At 39.2% G+C, this 19976-nt stretch overlaps 1 protein-coding gene across 1 annotated transcript; it reads right to left on the reverse strand.

Moving 5' to 3' along the window:
* Window positions 1–131: 131 nt before the first annotated feature.
* Window positions 132–19645, reverse strand: lrrc9 (leucine rich repeat containing 9). Its single transcript, XM_023285900.3, has 33 exons — window positions 19156–19645; window positions 18988–19048; window positions 18092–18310; window positions 17663–17803; window positions 17490–17553; window positions 17306–17376; window positions 16129–16311; window positions 15352–15507; window positions 15009–15226; window positions 14766–14897; window positions 14502–14681; window positions 14274–14388; window positions 13776–13911; window positions 13528–13668; window positions 13318–13442; window positions 11820–12005; window positions 11609–11728; window positions 11209–11400; window positions 10932–11057; window positions 10648–10788; window positions 10309–10486; window positions 9984–10204; window positions 9760–9882; window positions 9535–9665; window positions 9296–9404; window positions 9069–9208; window positions 8399–8535; window positions 7730–7947; window positions 6794–6862; window positions 5745–5870; window positions 3978–4161; window positions 3615–3771; window positions 132–3503 (listed from the first exon to the last, which is right to left on the reverse strand). Exons 2-33 carry the CDS (start codon window positions 19042–19044, stop codon window positions 3470–3472), a joined length of 4530 nt encoding a protein of 1509 aa, XP_023141668.2. The 5' UTR covers window positions 19045–19048; window positions 19156–19645; the 3' UTR covers window positions 132–3469.
* Window positions 19646–19976: the final 331 nt, after the last annotated feature.

Below are 19976 nucleotides of genomic sequence, written 5' to 3' on the forward strand. Positions count from 1 at the left end.
ACCATCTGACACAGCTCTCAAAATTGATTTGTTGGTAAATTTATTAGAAAATGGAGTATTTGCCTGTTGTTTGGTTGTTCCGTTAACTTGTTTCTGCCTTTTCAGCCACGCACCACGCTTTGTGTATTTGAAATAATGTGATAAATGATGCACTAGTTCAATAATGTGATAAATGACACACAAGTCCAGAGATGAATAGCAGTTAATATTTAATGCTTCTGTGAGGCTCGCTCTCATCCAAAATGTCTACACAAAATAAAAGCATTTTCCTTTTCATTCTAATTGTTCCTCTCACTCCATTCTTTTATCTGTATTTTCACTCTCTCTCCATTTGCTCTTTATTCCACAGGAAACAAATTACAGGAAAATGACAAGCAACAACAATAACTCAATGACAGATTTCAAGAGAAGCAATATGTGCAAGATAGAGGATGTATTTGTGAGGATAAAAAAAAAAAAAAAAACCCGGGACATAATATGTTCCATTTGAAAACAAAATAATTTATATTTTGTTGATGTCATCAGCAGTTGAAGAGGTCATTTTTACAACAGCAATTTCAACTGAAGTGATGATGCTGATAGAATTGTAGCCTCTATCAAAGCACTTTTAAACCTAGTACAAGCTGGTGAATGTGTAACGCGTGGAGTATAATGTTGTTCATCCATTACACATACAGTACATAATGCTTCGATAAGCACTGCGGTGTTAACTTCAGTATCAAACATCAATCAATGTCGTCACCCCTCCAACTTCATCCCCAACACTGGAAGCTGAGTAGACCGCAGCGAAAACATGGTCCATTCAGCAATTATTCACAGAGTCTTGGACTAATGGTGCTCTGAATGCACAGACACAGCAAATGCAGGGAGTTAGTGGACCAGCAGTAATGGCCCCATACAGAGCATGTGTTTTTCTATGTGTGTGTGTGTGGTGTGGATTCTGCAGGGGGGAGGGGGGCATCATCTATAACTGATTCACAACAAGCACAAACATGTCTAATTATAAATCCAGATTGCAACTGTAGAGACCAACTCCCTTCCCCTACCCTTTTCTCTCTCTTTCTCAGCCTCTCCTTCTCCCTCCCGGTTCCTCCCGCTTGAGTCGGGCTCCATATCAGGCGGATGAAAACATAACCTGTCACATTCCATCCCATTAAACCAGCTACAAACCATGTGGTCTACTCACATGGAGGAGCGAGGAGAGGGAGAGAGATAGACGGAGAGAGCAGTGCATCTGGGTTCACTCAGAAGTGATGAATTATTCACAACTTTTATGCTAATGTCATTTTAATGTTAGAAATACGGACAGATATGCAGATCTGAGACATACTGTGTGAAGTGGTATGTTCACTATAAGCTTACACCACACACAGCAGAATTAAAAGTAGTTATATTTGTAACATCCATACTGCACATACTGTACACAAATATAAAATGTGTAATTATCCTCTGCAATACCTAATGCATTAGAGCACTTACACTGAGCTCCCAAATCTGTGCTGTTTTTTTTTTCTTTCCATCAGCTGCCATTTGATGTCAGGCAGACCAAGGTAATGACAGTGCACTCACTTGCGCAGTCATTAGCCCCGCTTAATGCCGGGAATTAACACAAATTAAGTGAAGTTAAGTACATGCATTAGAGGAGCTTGTTTGGGGAGAGCTTTTCACTTTTGCTGTGTAGAGCTGGCTGCTGCCAGCAAAAGCAACACAGGCAGGAGACACAAAACTGAAGTACACATATCCCCCTTCAACTGATAAATTACTGCCTACAGGGCAAGAGGAGCATTCACTAAGGACTGATTGGCAGTGTCAATAGAGCTCTAAGGACACCTAGTGGTCATGTTAACGCCACTGATTCACAAACTCCGCAGCTAATACTGTGTCTTGGAAACTGGTGGATTCAGAGCGATGTTGTTTGGAGAAATGTTTCAGTGTTTACTTTTGCTGGAGTTTCATTTACAGTTCGGAACAAAGAGCATTCTTTTCCCACAACTGTTTTCTGACTTTAATGTTGTGTTTTCTCGACGTGTTTTATGTAAAAATACAAGTCCAATGAAACAGCATTGTAACCATAAAATGCATTCTTCAGACATGTAACGCAGGTCTGAACGGTTAAAGTGAAAATAACTTCACTGAGCATTATAATAGTCATGCACTGTTTGTTAGATGGGAATAGGTGAGCTATTAACATTTTTTTCAAGTAAATGTTTTCACATTACAGTTATCAGTTTAGGGGTTTCACAATGAAAACTTATTACGCCATGTAATATAGCCGAGGCCAGAGATAGTCTACTGGCTTACATAGTACTTTTGCAAAATGACAATAATCTTTATCAGATAAAATTAATAAACATTTTTTAAAAATCCAGCATTCGTCTGTCTTCAAAATTATATATTTTCAAATTACCCAAGTAAGAGAAATGGAAACAAACATACATTGAAAATAAAAACAAAAATTAACAGATTCCAGTATGAAGCAATTTGCTTTCATTGTTGATATGAACTGAGTATCACTGGCCTGGCCCATATCTTCCATATTTAGACTGTAATTCTGTCAGCCACAGTACTCTAAACCAACTGGAAGACACGGAGGATTATGTTCTAATATTCATCAGAACTAACATAATAAACATCAAGTGGAGTAGGTTCGTTTCCAGTTACAACACATGAGATTTGCCTGTTAGAGGCGAAACTGCAGTGAGCTTTCGAAAAGAGGCTAACATGATGAAACTGACAATCTCTGAAATCCATTTGGACCTTATTCAAGATTACATCTTTATCTGACTGACTGCAGATTATTGTCCACAGAGAGGTGTGCTAAAGCTGGATTATCCACTTGTTGGGGATGCATTTGACCCAATGGACGCAGCATGCCAGGCTCACACGCCCTTACATCTGTGGGTGTTTTTTTTTTTACTTGTTTGGGGCTAAAGGATGGGATAGCGGCTGAAATGACACCAAAACCTCTCATCCTCAGATTACCATGGTTAGTGATCCACATATGTGGATAGAAAATAAAGTCACAGTCAGTGCATTACTTTCAATGCATTTGAAAGTAGTGCACTACAGGCCCCCCATCAAGTAGCCTAATTTACTGTAAGTCAAAAGCAGTTTTAGTTGTAGTACTGTATAATTCATAGAGCAGCAGAAGTAATTTATTCAGATTGTAGCAGCAGAAGTAATTTATTCAGATTGTAGCAGCAGAAGTAATTTATTCAGATTGTTTTGTATACATGTAAAAAAAAATCATAAAATAAAATTATTTATTGCAATGTCAAAAACAAAACTCAGCTATGCAGATGCTATTTGATATTAAGGCAAATTTACAGAAATGACACCATTCAAATATATGTGTATATATATGTGTGTGTGTGTGTGTGTGTGTGTGTGTTGTATACCATGGCTGCCGCATGTGTACCTTTGGATTGTGCCACTAAATGATCACTAAATGCTCCTCTTCTTCTGGTTGCTACATGGGTGGAGGTTTGCTACCATTTGGGAATCTGAAAACCAGCAAGGAAATTCTCACATTGTACACTTCACTTTATATTTTTACAAATTTTAGACAGTTGAGAGATTCATAATGATCTACGTACAATCTTGTCTTTACAAACCTGCTGCCTTGTTCCTGTTTGGAATTCATTATGATGACTCTGTTCCCATTGGACAGGAGACATGTGCTGAGCGGGTTACTTCCAGCTCTCCGACTGTGTCTGAAGTTGATGTCTGTTTGGCCACTTCGAGGCACATTACTGTACCTATTCTTCTTGTCTGAGTTGGGATTAATACAGGGGTGAGAGACAGAGGATCAACAGTAATCTGCAATACTAATGCAATACTAAAAAAATCAATCATTCATACTGTACTAGAACATGCAGGATAACAAGTCTTTGCTATGTAACAAGCTATACATGCCAATTTAAAGCTTAGTGTTTTTCATCACAAAACTTCTGCAACAGGAGAAATGTTACACTCACATTTATATGTATAGTGATCTTCGTCCACGTTACTTGGCATGACATCATGTCCGTGCATGAAGTTCTGTAGTCCTCCCCCTATACTCATTCCTCTCAGAGTGGTGTTATGAGGCATGAGTGACAGTGGTCCAGGCAGGTTAATTTCAGGGGTGGGAAGAGAAGCTCCAGGATGCTGAGAGCATGCCTTTAAGATAAAGTATTAAACGAGGAGCATGAGGAATATAGAAGTATTTCTCTAGGACAGAAATGCTTTAAAGGACACAAGCAGATGTTCACATAATGAGTAAACATCGTCTCTTAAGTGCCTGCATGGTCAACACAATGTCTTTGACCTCACTAACATACGCATCCTCATTCTGTAAGTGTTTCTTTCATTTCTCTGCCTTCCTATATCCACTACTGCCAGCGTAATGTGTCCACTCCACCCACACACTTGGCTGGGGATTGGCGATTAGATTGCATGTTGTTCCACATATATAAGCATCTTATAGGGGAAGAGTAATTACTATTCATCAATAACAATGTACAAATTCAAGCAAAGGCAGTTACAGGCATAGATTTAGAGTGACAACAGAGATGGCAATTATGAGACTCAAAAGGGGGGAGGATTGTGTTTGTGTTTTTAATGAGAAAACCCAGGGTCTGCGCTCTGTCATTTCCATATCTACGATTAACAAGCAGAGAGGGTCGTGTTGACCTGGCTAATAGGGGGTAAATCCACTGGTGCATTATCGGCCGGGCACATTTCATCTAATCAGCAGGATGATGCTAGCAGGCTTAGACTGCTTTTAATTCAGAGCTGCAAGAGAATTACTGCCCCGTTCTCTCATTACATGAACATTAAATCAGTCGGACTGAATGAGTTTGATCCAGGCTTTTCTCTTTTTTGGTGGCTGTGGTTTAGTTGTTATCAATTTGTTTCTTTCAGTTAGACTACATGCTACAGTATGAGGCCCATTAAGAGATTTTGAATAAACAGTGTGTTTGTTCATTTGTAATTCAGTCATGAGAGGATGGCAGTGTCGTGTAAAACAACCATATACCTAACAGTACAATTTTTTATTATATGTGCCATATGTACAGAGTTTGTGTGCTGTAGTACTCCCAGGATCATCCCTGAGTCAATTTTTACAAGAAACCATGAAGAGGAGTGAAATATTAAAGGCTTTGCTTACAGTATGTTTTGTGTTGCTGCCCCAAAGTAGTCTAAAAGAAATCTAAAAATGCTGAAATAAAGTGTAACTATTTAACTGTTTTATGAAATTCCCAAAGTTGCAAAAAGAAACTGAAAGCATGTACACAGTTCAGCCACAACGCTGAAACTGCCTGACATTGTGTATGCTATGTGATCTTGTGCAGCTAAAATAGTTCTGATTCATGGTAATATTGTTGCTGTGAAGAGGTATATATGGGTCGCAACAAAGTTTAGATGAGTGATGTGTGTCAAAGTAACATCCTCATGAAGGCCTGACCCAAGGTTTGAGCACTGCCCAGGCTTCGCTTCCCATCAGTGAGCACTGAGTGTCCATAACCCAGTTGCTGGTTCATCAGTTGTCTTTCCTTAAACCACTTTACAAGTTACAAATCACTTCATACTGGGAAAAATACACAAGACCTACTGTTTTGGAGTCTCTCAGAACCTTACACTGCACTTGTAACAACATAATCATTGTTACTCACTTCATCTGTAAGAGGTTTAATGGTGTGGCCAACTGGTGTATGTTTATGTAAGTGAGTATTTATTTATTTAATGTGTCCATTTCTTACAGATGGATCAGCACTGAGGAGTTCAGCCCTCGTCCTTTCCTCTAGAGTGACCATCACTCCATCTAGCACCTGCAACTGGGACAGGCGAAGCACTGCTGCTGGTCTGTGGAGAGAATTACGTGCCACCTGCAAGGAAAAAATACAGCTGTTTAATGAAACAGTCTGGGTAAAAATCACTCTTCCTTTGACTGAAAACCAGAAATTTCAATAATGGAGCCTGAATGAAGAATGCTTTGAGACATCTGGGATAAATATGATGCTATGTGGGTCCCACTGTAGTTATCATGTTCCCATCAGCTATTCCAGTGACCCAGCTGACAACGGCAGATAGGTCCCTGCCCAGCTGAGGGCACCCTCTGGCCAGGGTACGAACCCAGCCTGTGCAGTCACAGAACTGCGTGTTCCTGCAGAACACTGCTGCTGTGATTAAGTTGTGACTGTGTGCCAATGGATGTCCAGTGGAGAGGACGAGACAGACTTTGGCTAGAGAACATGGATGAAGGAGCTATCTCATACAATCAACAGCAGGAGGTATTGTCTCCAGGGTGGCTGTTGGCCTCTACCCTCTGGCATGATTAACCCCTCCCCTATGGGAGAAGAAGGGGGATGGGATCAAGCAGGAAAGAGGCAACCACAGCTGAGCATTACCCTATGGACGACAGAGAGCCCCTGGGCTGCAGGCTCTGCTCAGGCCTGATCCATGAGCTCCAGATGGGTGATGTAACAGGGCCAATAGCACACTGCCATTTGGTCAACGAATTTGCCTCTCATGCCAGCCAGTTTGAGGCACAGCAGACGGCCCTTCATGTAATCACTTAATTTGGAGCCACAGAGATGCAATGGGTTAGTGTTTTGGATTGTGAGGGAAACTGAGACTGTAAGCGTGCTTTTGATAATTTGTTTGTGAGCATCCTGCTGGTGACAGCTAGTTGATTCACACCATTGTGCAAGCTTATAATAGTATAAAAGATTTTTAAAAAGTGAATTCAATTGCGGTTTTAATATTAAATTTAATTGACAAACTGTCTTCAAAACCCAGTAATACTCACAGGATTGCCGACAACAGAGAGCTCCATCAGGGAGGGAAGAACTTCCAATTTGTCAAGCTCTGTGACGTCCTACAAAATGAAGAGCAACAAAAATTATTTTAAATTCTTTTTTCTTCTCAAACAACCCCATTTACAGTTCTTTGACACTGGTTGTAGCCTGCCGTGTGTAGATAATGGAAACATATGCAACAGGGCTGAACCTTTCATAATTTTGGTGCAGGCAGGATGGAAGCAGCTAATGGGAGAGATTACATGTGAGAGCTCTCATTAATCTCATGAGAGAGTTTGGGCACGCAACAGGGCACGCAATAGGGCATGTGGGTGTTTTCTCCTGCTCTCAGCTTTATGCTCGGACTTGGCTGTGATTCAAAGACGCCCCCACTGTGAGGACTGATGCTTCGGGATGATTGCTGTATTTTATTTTTTAATTGAATGCGTGAAAACATTTAGGAAGTGAAAGGAAGAAGGAACTGGCAACAAAAGTGCAAATCACTTGCCCTGGATAAGGAGATGCAGACTGAGAAGCTGATTACACGTTGTCCTGATTGTTCCCCTCTTTCTCCATACACACAGCCCTGACCTTCAATCAAACTTGAATCTCCTTAATGCTACCCCTTGCGTGTCACAGTGGGTGGTGATGACTTATGATTACTATACTTTATGTCTCACTTTGCAAATGCACAGAAAAGTAATACTGCTGCGCGCTGAATAAAATACATTCTTAAACATCTGACGCATACGAACCAATCAGTAAAAGTTGGTGGTAAATCAGAAACTGCACAAAAGATGACTGTGACCTCAGTGATGACCTCAGGAAATCACCGTGCTCTGAGTCATTCAGGCAGCTTAATTGAATATGCAGTTTCATTAAAATCCTGAATATAAACATTAAAAGATCCATCTTGTGAGGAGACTACTGCTGCTGAAGCAGAATACCTGCAGTCTGTTCATGTTGAGGAAGAGTTTGCGGAGCTCAGTAAGTGGATCGAGATGGTTTAGCTCCCGGATCCGGTTCTCTGCTAGGTGCAGTTCTAGCAGGACGTTCTGGGCTGTGAAAGAGTTCTTGGCCAGCGCTTTGATCCGGTTTCTGTCTAACACAAGTTCTCTGAGCTGGTGAAGCCCCTCCAAGCCCTCCACCTGGCTGATCTCATTACCTAGAGAGAGACCAAACCTCCTTAAAACAATGGAAAGACATCAAAAACAATAGCCTAATATTTCGATCAACAGCGCACAACAATAATCTGCACACCCTAAACATTCTAAAAGGAAGCATTTTGAGGCTGTATACACATTTGATGGTTATTTCTTGTTTGCCCCTGGTGTAAAAAGCACTGAAATTACAGAAACAGCCTCCAAAGGTTTCTAAGCAAAAAGAGAGAAAGGAAAGTAAGGGTGGCTTTGTGGGACAAATCACCCTGACAAAGCAAAATTCAATCAAAAGCCCTCAAAAGCTGTTGAAAAGAAAGTCAGCCATTCTTTTCTTCAAGTCTCATCACCCACCTGGCCTTAGGTCTATGGGAGACTTTGCTCTCGGTGCTTGCCTTTTCACAGGCTGCCCTTTTAACCGGCTTTGAGAGGGAGGGGTGGTACGTCAACTATACATACCTTGTAGGAAGAGTGCTTTAAGATTGGTGAGCCTGCTGAGCTGCAGATTGGCCATATTGGAGATGCCATTGTGACTCAAATGAAGCACCTCCAGGCTTCCCATCAGTGGCTCCAGGCTGCCAGTGGGCCCAGTATCCCTTAAACACAGTCACAGAGGGACAGTTTGCAATGTCTGTGGTTAAACGAACATCTCATTCTGCCTCCTGCTGTCGCATTTAACTGGTCAGACCTCACAGGTGCAGACCTCTTTATGGCAGTCGCAGTCAGACAAACAAAAGGATGCCTGTCACCACGCTGCTTCTGTATTGGTTTCTATAGAAGAAATATGTCAATGAAATATATTATTATTCATGTAGAAAGATTAAATATTTTGTTTATTTTACTGATAACAGCTCTAGAAATTGCAAATATGAACTGACTTTTAATACAAGAATTTCTTATATTACTACATTTGCAACTAAATTAATAAAGGTTTAACAGCAATCTCTGCAAAATTTGACATAACTGTCAATAGTCAGCTCATTCATTGGCTGGTCAGTGCTGCCCCCTAATGGTTGCAGTCCATGAAATCATAAAAAAACAGTACAAAATGTAACAATAAACAGCAAATATCTTCTGTGAAAATCTAATTTTTTATGTAAATGACTGAGAAAAAATTGCATCATATTACCTGCTGGCTTTGGATGGGCTATTCTGGCCGTAGCCGCTGGAGTGGACTTTGCTGTACAGTATCTGTCTGTTAGTCAGCTGAGCCTGAGTCCTCTGCCTCGGCAGAATGGACTCGATGTGGTTGTAGTTCAGAGACAGAGCCTGTTAAAAAGACAGTGTAAATTATCCATCAGTCCATGGCTAAGGCACATTTTAAACAAGTCTGGTGACATTCAGTGCAATTTGTACTTTGATATTAGGCAAGTAGATGAGGCCTGAGAAGGATGTGAGGTTGTTGTGGTCTAAATTGACACTGTGCAGGCTACAGAACTGGTCCACTGGAGACAAATCAACCATCCTGTGAGAAGGAAAAGGGGATGTTTCAGGCTTTGTCTTTCACCTGCGAGTTTATCCTCAGAGTAAATAACATTCTCATGCTCATTTTATACAAGTGTTGACTTTATCTACTCGTAGAGCCGGGTTATTACCTAATGGAGCAGGATTGAAGGGTTAGGTAGGTGATTTCTGTGTAGTTTGAGTGGCCCAGCTTCTCTGCTACCATGTCAGTGGTTAGTCTCCCCCTGAACATATTCTTTGCACTCTCACTCTCACTCACTTCCTGGAGAAAACAGAAAAGAACATTAAATACACACTACTGGATACAATCACTACATTACGAGAGAGGTTCAGCTGGTTGCACTTTTGGAACATACCACTGCAAATCCATCCAGAGCTTTAAGGGAGGGAAGATGAAACACTACATATATACGATAGTTTTCCAGTTTTTCTACTAAAGGATTCCCACAGAGATCCAGAATGATGAGGTTTGCCAATCCCTGAGAAGAAAAAGAACCAAATGCTCAAACAACACAATAAAAATTTTAAACCAGCAGTTCACGAAGTCAGTCTTCAAGTTGTAATTACAGTGGATTCTTACTTTCAGATAGTAGATGTCTCTTGAAGTAGAAAGCTGGTTGCTGCCGATGTAGAGTTCAAGGAGAGAGCGAACTCTGTGGATGCCATGGAGGGAAGCGATGGAGTTGTTCTCCACTGACAGAAAAGCCAGGCTGGGCAGCTGGTCTAGAACTGAAGCATCCAGACTGGACAGCTGATTCCCATCTACACTCAGTTTGTTGAGGCACTGCAGTCTTGCCAGGCCTGAGCAAAGACAGATACAGAAATAATGATGGTTACTGTGCTATAGGTGTGAGAATCAGAAGCAAATTACTGTTTAGGTAAATCGTGCTGAGCGTGTGAATTACCATTGAGAGTGCTGATGCTGTTGTTGTTTAGGGAGAGCTCCTCTAGCTTCAGGCAGCTTTCAAGACCTTCCACTTTGGAGATCTTGTTATCGTTAAAGGAGGCCCAGCGCAGGTTAACAAGCTTATTCAGATTGATCAGCTTGGAAATCCTCAGGTTGTCAAGGTTCAGGGTGGTGATCTTTACAAAATATATTATTCAAGATTACATGCATTACAGTTTGAATTATAGTTGACGCTATATTCCCATTATGCAGCCTGATCAGTATTCAGACTAAGCCTTCAACTACATTATCATTGCAATAATTTCTTTTACTGGGAAGCCTACACGCTGCAGCTCACCTTAGCAGTCCAGTCTGGCTCCAGTTCTGTACCAAGGCCCCAGGGTGCAGGACTCAAACGATATAGGAGCTGCGCTGTTGACAGCAAACTAAGACTACGTGGACGGTCTTCGTTGGTACGAGAGTGTGCCAGGAGAGATGCCTGCAAGCAGTGTCAACAAGTCTGACTGAATTACAGTACTACACGCAGTATATTGTGTCTTTACCCAGAGCAACCCTAAGAAATAAAAATATTATCTTCTCTTAGTAATGTATGAGCAGAAATGTTTACAAAATATGTCAAACCTGGTTAATTTTGGACCCAGTAGCCATCTGAATAGCTTCAGCAGCCTCCTCTTCTGCTACCAGGACATCATCCAGATGTGTGAGGGTTGTGAGGCGGCCCAGTATGGTCATTCTGACTGTCTCTAGCTGGAAGGAGGAAAACACCTTCACTCCTATATGCACTTTACATCTAAAACTGCACTATGTATTCTATGCATATGCTGAATATGCAGTTATTATTGTTGAGCTTTAATTTATAATATTTAGGTTTATTTCAAGTTGTGATCACAGTACACACCTTGTTCCAGGGATTGAATCGGGTGTCCAGTTTCAGGAGAGCAGGTGTGTGTTTTCTCAGCACAGATGTCTCCTCTCTGGCTTTGGTCAACTTGTTCCAGCACACGTCGAGCTGTTTGAGCTGTCCCAATCCCCGCAGCCCTCCTAGAGTCTCTATGTGGTTATAGCTAGCATCCAAAAACTCAAGGTTGGGCTGCATGTTAGGGAAGGAAGAAAAGAGACGGTGAATGTTACCATTTTATGCTATGATCTAAAAGACTTCCCCTTATGTGCTACATCACAATCCAGTTAAATCCAATATTACATAGGTAAGTTGTTGTTAAAGTGCTGCTTTTTTGATAACTTGAAAAGACACTGTTTAGATTAAGCTCAATAACATCATGTTCTATTATCACTTTTACCATGTGAGAAACGTCATCAAGTCGTGTGAACTCATTGAAGCTGATGGTAAGATGTCTCAGAGCTGTGAGGCTGGAAATCTCCTTAATTTTGCTAAGACTGTTGCCATGAAGATTAAGTTTCTGGAAATTGAACACATCGATGACATGCCACTGTGAATGTATGAAATTGATACAAAATCAAATTCATATTTTAAAAAGGCTGAACACTTACAGTGATCTGACTGAGGACATTGGCTCTGGCCACGTTTAGAAGAATTGTGTCATCCAAGCTCAACAACTTGGGCTTCGGTTTCAGCACAGGCTCCATGTTGAGGACTCCTTGGTCCAGGAAGATGTCATTGGAAGGAGCAGTATCTCTGCCTGTGCTGTGGCTTGGAAATGCAGGTTGTTTCTTGTCCTAGTGACACCACATTAAAATGTTAACGTCTGTAACTGAAGAAAAGACCTAAAAAATCTTCATGTTTTCATTTTCTGTTTGTTTATGGTGAAGTTCTTGCTGAGTTTTCATCATATCAGAACTCAGCACAACTGAATAATTTTTGATGACTGGGTCATTCCATCCCAAATCATCAAAATTTGCCTGAATTACTTTATCATAAATTTAAAAATTTATATAGATATATTTGTGAAATTTTAGCTTGATAAATGAAATACTTAGTTCTGAGATAAAAATGCTTTAAAAAACTGTCCCTCGACCCACTTTCAGCACTTTTTTGTGTATTAAAATTTGAGGCTATGTTTGAACCACAGATATATCAGGAACTATTAAACATAAAAGCCTAAATTTGTCGCTTTTATTTTTCATCATGCCATTGATTCAGAATCTGCAATATTGTACAAATAGTCTTAGACTATGGCTCCACTGAAATATGAAAAAACTGTCAAACTGTCATGAAAAGTCTCATCTCTGAGCACACATTAACAGAAAATATATAATGCAAAGTCAACAAGTGATATTTTCTAAACCATATGTAGCTGTATGTCACAATGACACAAAGCAAAACACAAAATACTTAACATGAAACACTTGGTCACAAAAAAGTTTTAAAAAATTATTTTCATTGAATTGCATATGACAGGCTTGCCTCAAAGTAGAACAGTGTTCTAGATATTCAAAAGAGTTTTCTAAATATAAGTACCATAATTTATTGTTTTAATATGGGCAGATTTTTCCTTTTCAGCCACTACTTTGTAAGCTGGAGAAACCGATTAAACTGTTACCTTTATCTGTTACACTTAAATGATTCATATGTTTATTTGAACAGATACTTCAAGATAAACTCTTAAACAGTTACTAGAAATATATAGCCCAGTTTGTGACTTTTTCTTCACAGGTAGAGATTTCACAGACATTTTAAATATTCATAGTTAACGGTAAAAAATTTCACGCAAATCAGAGATGATCCAGCAAAAGGCCCCTGATGATTTGAGATGGAATGACCCTACTGTGAATATTCTGGAAATCAGGGCACAAAAACCTATTTTGTATATTTTCAAGGAAAACGATCTAAATCTTCTACTGCAGTGTGATTCTGAGATAAATATTTGTCAAGAACTTTGTATAATCTGTAAAACAGCAAAAGGGAATGTCATCTAATTAAGACAATACAATCAACACAAGCAAAACTTGCCCAACAGAGCTGGTCCAAAATGTATCTGAATAGCATAGCAGTGGTTTCAAACAGCGAGGAAACAAATGCATAAATTACCCCAGTGATGTATTCAAAATATATGATGTACTCAGGCAGGACAAGCTCATGTTCAAACACAAACCACTGTCTTCGGCGCAGATTGCAGTCAGGACCAGAGTATGTTTTGGTGGAGTGAGGTCTCTCTGAATAAAAACCATGCAGAAATACAAAATGATTGAACTGAACAAATCAAAAAGTAACTGTCATGTCTTTTAACTCCCCAGATACCTTCACTCATTGCAGATCTGTGCTTAGTGTCCACATTGCGATACACAGAGAACACTCTGGGATAGCTGCTTCTGTCCATCAGTTCTCCCTCTCGGATAGGCATACTGTTACCCACAAACACTTTGGAAACAATAACCTGACCTACAGGCAAAACAAAAACATTAGGATTTTAGGTATTTAAAATAAACTGCAATGGTTCCAGAAAATGGTAATAGAAGGACATGACAGTATGAGTAAAACTAACTCACCATGTCTAAAAGGGATTGTATCTGTACTTTGCTTAGAATTGCACTGGTTGGCCTGGCGCAGTACATAATCAACTCTGGGTAGTTCGGTAACACTTAAACTATTCGATAAAGGTATAGCTTCCACTCCTCCCAAATCCTAATTCAAAGAATCAAAAAAAAAAAAAAAACTGAATGATTTGGAATGTATATGAAAAGAAAAGAAAAGATGACAGATTGTACCGGAGCACTTAAGTAGTTATTTCTATATGCAGACAAACGTCATAATTTTACACTAACAGAACTTTTCTCTCCTTGACTCATTGCATTCTGCTCAATAAATGAAGTGTGGGATATAATTCTTTTACATGCTGTTCCTTGTATTGTCTACAGGTGTAGAGGTGAGAACAGACTAACAGACAGCTAATTCGCTTAAGAAATTCTCTTAATGTTCAGTGGAGTAAATCCAGGTGATAAGAGTTAAAGTGTGTGCGGGTGAATTCTTTCTGGCAGAACACATACCTTATGTTGCTGTGCTGTTTTGAAGCCTTCCTCCAGAATGCACAAAGTTTCTTTCTTCTCACATTGTTCAGGGTCAGCTACATAGAATAAATACTCCAGTCGACGTCTGTAATTCCTGCTTAAAAAGTTCCTTTTACTGATTGTTACAATATTAAACTGGACATATCTGTATATGTATTGTTAAAAGCCATTTATTATATTTTTTCATCACAGTGTAGCTTCACTTACTGTGAAAGGTAAACAGAATCTTCACTGGGTAGCAGGCTATGAAGTTTGTCCTCAAAGCGAAGCCTCAAAGCACTGTTGTGAATGCGAATAACTCTGTCAATTTTAATGTCAATGACGCCTTGAATCTTGTAGTCCGAAGGAGAGAAGCGGGAAATCAGGAGGTCACAACAGGATGTAAACCTGAGAGAAAAAAATAACAAAGAGTATTTGCTTTCCATCTGCAATTGTGAATTACACAATGGGTAAATAATGGCAAATAGGTACCAGGGATCTGCGGAGCAGCCCTCCTCTAAACGGATATTTCCAACACTTTCAAGCTCCATCAACAGAAACTGCACCATATATTCCATTCTATTTGTGGCTTTGGCCAATTCTTGCTCATACCAGGCTTCAATCCTGAATATAAAAGAAGGAAAGATATTTTTTCCATATTGAAGGTGTTGTTCTGTATGGGGTTAAATTACATAAAGCAATGATAAAATCTCTCATCCAAGCATGCAAACTAACTCCTCCATTCGCCTGGTCCACAGCTTCAATCTTTCCTTCAGTACTTCAATCTTATGGAGTATTTTGTGCTCCATGGCAGGATCACGACTGATGTCATGGGATGAGTCACTTCTTTCAGGTAAACCTTCCTCCAGGTGGTTCGGTCCTCCCGGTTCATCCCCCGACTTGCAGGCAGACTTCTTGCAACCGAGCGGCACCATGGAGAGCTCACGTTCAAGCTAGGAATGCATCCAAGTGAAAAGAGTTCTCTTAACTATGTACAGAAACAGCAACATACAGGTAGAAATGAGAACTAAAAAACTGTACTCTGTAATTTTCAAAATGTTTCATGGATTGCACATACACATTTCAGAGCATGACTGAGGGCCCGGTTGCATTCTTCGGGTAACTGTAATAGAGTTTTTTTCGTCTTTATCAGACTGAGCTGGGTCTCAGCCAGGTTCCTCTGAGCAGTACGTACACGCATGTTGTAGTACATCATTTTCTTCATTACAGCAGACTGCAAGAAAAAAACTTTCAGTTTAGGTAAAAAAGGTAAATAGGTAAAAAAAAAAAAAATCACATAAAGGAGACATATGATAAAGGTTTTACAAACTTTTTAAAAAGACAGGCATTGTTCAAATGTACCTCATTTTAATTGCTGTTTAGTATCTGAAGAATTCCCCAAAACAATGATTGCGAGTTAAATTACAGACAAAATATCATAAAAAATGACATACACTACCAGTCAAAAGTTTGGACACGCCTTCTCAATCAATGCTTTTTATTTATTTGTATTATTTTCTACATCGTAGATTAATACTGAAGATTAACACTTTTTTGTTTACAGCATAATTCCATATATATTCTTTTATAGTTTTGATGTCTTCAGTATTAATCGACAATGTAGAAAATAATTTAATAAAAACCATTGATTGAGAAGGTGTGTCCAAACTTTTGACTGGTAGTGTATGTTGTTATTTTTTTTTGGTAACCCTGAGGAAACAGAGGAAACTCAAGGCTAATACTATTCGGATTCAGGCAATCATTAGGAATCAACTTAAATCAAGAGAATGTGTAGCCTGTCAAGGGCCAAACAAAGACTAATGTGAGCTCACGGTCCTGTAGGCCATCTCAATACCTCAGCTGCCTCCTTGACTTGCTTGCTGGAGACGTCGTAGGTGTCGAGTTGCTGGAGGCCTGGCATGTGATACAGAACGTGTGTGGCATAGTTACACAGCAGACACACTGGGTTTGGCGTTGACGTGGGGTCCTTCAGTGCTAATTCTCTCAAATGGGGTAGATGCACGAGCTGGGTCAGCTCCTGTTATGACAGAACACAAAGGCTAGTGACAGAAAGAGGTTTGTGTCTGTTCAATAAAGGATACAATTATTCCTGAATGAAAAAAATAGCATTTACAATTTATTTTAATTTAATTTTCTTTTTATGTTTGTAACAAACAGTAGATTTAAAGCCAGATGAATGATCTGGCAACCAGATTGCAGTATAATAGGCATTGTATTTTAAAAGTCAGAGGCATTATGACATCTTGTACAAATTGACCGAAGACATAAATTTGCGTGTAATGTTAAAAGACCTGTCTGTAACCCCGCTATTGTTGAGGGAGTTGCAGATGAGCTAAAGACCTTTTATAACTTGACATTTCTTTTATTCCTTTATATCCACTGCACAACACTGAAAAAGAAGAAATGTGACAATTTTAATGGCAAGGAGGGCAAAGACTTCTTCTTTGATCCTGCAGCTACTGCAATGTATGGGGAACTCGATGAGAATGACAATAATTCAGTTCTTTAGAGAAAAGCTAGGTTAGGAAAAATACGTGGATTGCAGGAATAAGACTGGAGGTGTTAACCCAATCAAAGCTATAGCCACAAAACTTATTGTGTTCTCAGGTCAAGATGACCTTGAACAAAACAATGATTCAGTCTAAATGCTCTGAATGAGCTTGTCAGCTACAGCATATGTCTAAAATGTAAAGTTAACACAAAACAGGACATTAAAATTTTTTTATGTAGTCTTTTCAGCTTATTTTCTAAATAGATGCAACGGAATACATATCGTTGAATGTGGAATGGCAAAAGTTTTAATTATGCAGCTCAATACCTCAGTGAAGGTCTCGTTCAGCCAGCCTGTTGTTGACATGATTGAAAATCTGAACTGACCGAGACCCCGACATTTTCCAAGAATTTAGAAATGCCCTTTGTCAAACCAAGGATTTTAATAAGATTTTACAAAATACATAAGAAAACTTTCTACAGAAGGAATTTCAAAAGCATGTTTGAGTTTTTAATCTTACCTTAAAGGAGCTGATCTTGTTCCCAGACAGATTGAGATTCTGAAGGCTGACATTGGGATCAAGGCTGTACCCTTAAAAAAAAAGTTAAAATTATCCTTTTTTTCTCTATATTTTTTAAACTGCTTACTGACCTTTAAATTTGGTACAGAAAACACAGTGGATTTAAAGAAAATAAATAAATTACCAATTTTTTTAATGTTGTTGTCAGCAAGGTTTAGTTCCTTCAGGTTTTTAAGTGTGTTTAAGCCCTTTAGGGAAAAAAAAAACATCAATCACAAAACAAGCAAAATGCACATGAGATGCACTAGCTAGAAAAATAGACATTTTATATGTGAATTTGTACTTTACAATTCAAACCTGTATGTTCGTTATGCAGTTATTATTGAGCCATAGCACTTCCAGGTTGACCTGCAGTTCTAAATTCTCTATTTCACAGATTTGATTGTCATAAAGGTACAGCTTCTGCAGTTGTAGACAATTCTGTAGTCCAGATATTTCCTGCAATAAAAACAATACGGCACAGGTTATTGTTACTATATGTGACATACTCTTTTGTACTGTTCACTGATACAGATTACTGTATTGTTAAATTGTGGAGCTGTGATTTATAAATGATAATGTATAGATGTAGCATTTGTTTTGATTCAATGCCACAGAAAGGTTTAAGTACTTCTCCAATAAAAAACAATAAGTTGCTATCACTCACAAGCCTGAATTTCTTTGGACTATAATGACTCAAGGTATTAAGGCAATAATCATTCTTAGAAATCAGCTTAACAAACTTACTGTCAGATGACACTGGACTATCCAGAGCTCCTGGAGCAGAGGGCAGCACTCAAGTCCTTCAATGTGTGTTATGTTCTGGTCCACTATGGTAAGCCGGCAAAGCCTTGGAAAGAAGGATAGCCCCACCATGCGAGGGAAACCAGAGAAGAACATCTCTAGTGTCCTGATGTTGCACCCTTCTTGTGCTATTTTTTCATAGGACACTCCATTAACCATGCACTGTTGAGAAAAATAACCACTATATTTTAACAAAGCCTAATCATCACTTGAAACAACAATAAAACAAAACATCAAATGCAGTTTAAAATAATGAAAAAAGACGTGAAAGGGAAAATATATACTGGTAAGTTTCAGATGTTGAATTCTTAATAACTAAATAGATAGATAGATAGATAGATAGATAGATAGATAGATAGATAGATAGATAGATAGATAGATAGATAGATAGATAGATAGATAGATTACTAATGCTTATCATACACTGAAAACCTCTGTAATTATACAAGCTATCTTGTAATCTATGTAAAATTGCAGAACTACACACATCTTTTTCTGTTATTTGTCACAAATTGTACCCTATTTTAGAAATATATTTACAATATTAAATTTAACAGTTTCATTTAAAAAATAAAGAGGATACATTGGAGAAACTATGATACACTGGCAAATGTATTTTAACAGACTTAATATGTCAAAAAAATTTCAGAAAAGACGGCTGCAGTTCTGTACTGTTATTTACAAGAGATATTCATAGACCCTTTTTGTTATCTTATTGATATGTTTGCGTATTTTGGAAATATGGGGAACAAAATCTCTTAAATATAAAGAAAAATGTGTAAAATTGCACTTTTTCTTCGGCATAGATACCATTTGTTAGGTTAAAATGTTTGACTTACCAGTTTTTTCACCACCTCCTCGTCACCACGGTTCTTTTGTTTCTCACTCTGCAACATAACTCTGCAACGAAGTAAAATAACTCCTATCATACAGTCATGTCCCTGTTTTATTTGACTGAGAGTCTACTTATAAAACAAATGATATTGATAAAGAATAGCTAAACATACCTGTAATAGCTGAGGTTAGCCAGTGAAAGCACTAAACGTCGCAACACATTGATGCTAACTGTGCTAGCCTCTACAGATGTACCACTAGTTAACCACCGGATGCTGTAAATGTTTGTCACTGAAGTCCTTGTGTGTCAATATTGACAATATCTCGCATATTAAACTAAATTAATACTATTCTCCCTGACGACAGCCATAACTTACAACTGGCTCTTTTGGGTTCACTAATATTTGGTATCAGTCTTTATCGATGCTGGAGCGTCTGGTTGCTAACATGGTTGCTAAGGAGGGAGGTAGAAACTTTTGCGGCTGCTCGCACTTTGAGCTGCCGGACGAGGGCGCCACACAGCAAGGTAATTTTTCACATGAAATACACAACTATTTATTCAGTTAAAAAATACAGGGCATTACCAAAGAATACACTTGGAGTTCTTTCTGCTTCATTTAACACCTTCTATAACTCAGAGTCAAAAATGACGCCATCTTTATTTTGCTCCCTTGTGGTCATATGCGTCCGGCTTCTGTGTACTATTGTGTTTGGCCACTGTAGCCATTTTCACCACAACGAGCATTTTTATTTACGGACCGTGTTGATTCCGTACACTTGATTTCATATCTGCGGTCTGTAAACACCTTTTTCTGAATTTGCCCCGAATACGGGCTGACTCTAACGGACACCATGACGTCACCGCCGGAGCAGTGAACTAAAACAATCACCCTCATCACTCCTCCTGCTCCCCGCCGACCGACCGACCGACCGACCGACCGCACCGCCTCGTCCGTGGCGTCTACACTCCCCAGGCTCAGCTGACAGACGCCAG

This window comes from Amphiprion ocellaris, chromosome 20 (genome assembly GCF_022539595.1).
Source record: "Amphiprion ocellaris isolate individual 3 ecotype Okinawa chromosome 20, ASM2253959v1, whole genome shotgun sequence".
NCBI lineage: Eukaryota > Metazoa > Chordata > Actinopteri > Pomacentridae > Amphiprion > Amphiprion ocellaris.

Coding starts and splice junctions, on each gene's coding strand:
- lrrc9 (XM_023285900.3), bottom strand. CDS start 19,044: ATGTTGCAGAGTGAGAAACAAAAGAACCGTGGTGACGAGGAGGTGGTG. Junction 14,682..14,765: donor GGCTGCTCCGCAGATCCCTG/GTACCTATTTGC, acceptor TTTTTCTCTCAG/GTTTACATCCTGTTGTGACC. Junction 11,058..11,208: donor GATTCAATCCCTGGAACAAG/GTGTGTACTGTG, acceptor TCCTCCTTCCAG/CTAGAGACAGTCAGAATGAC.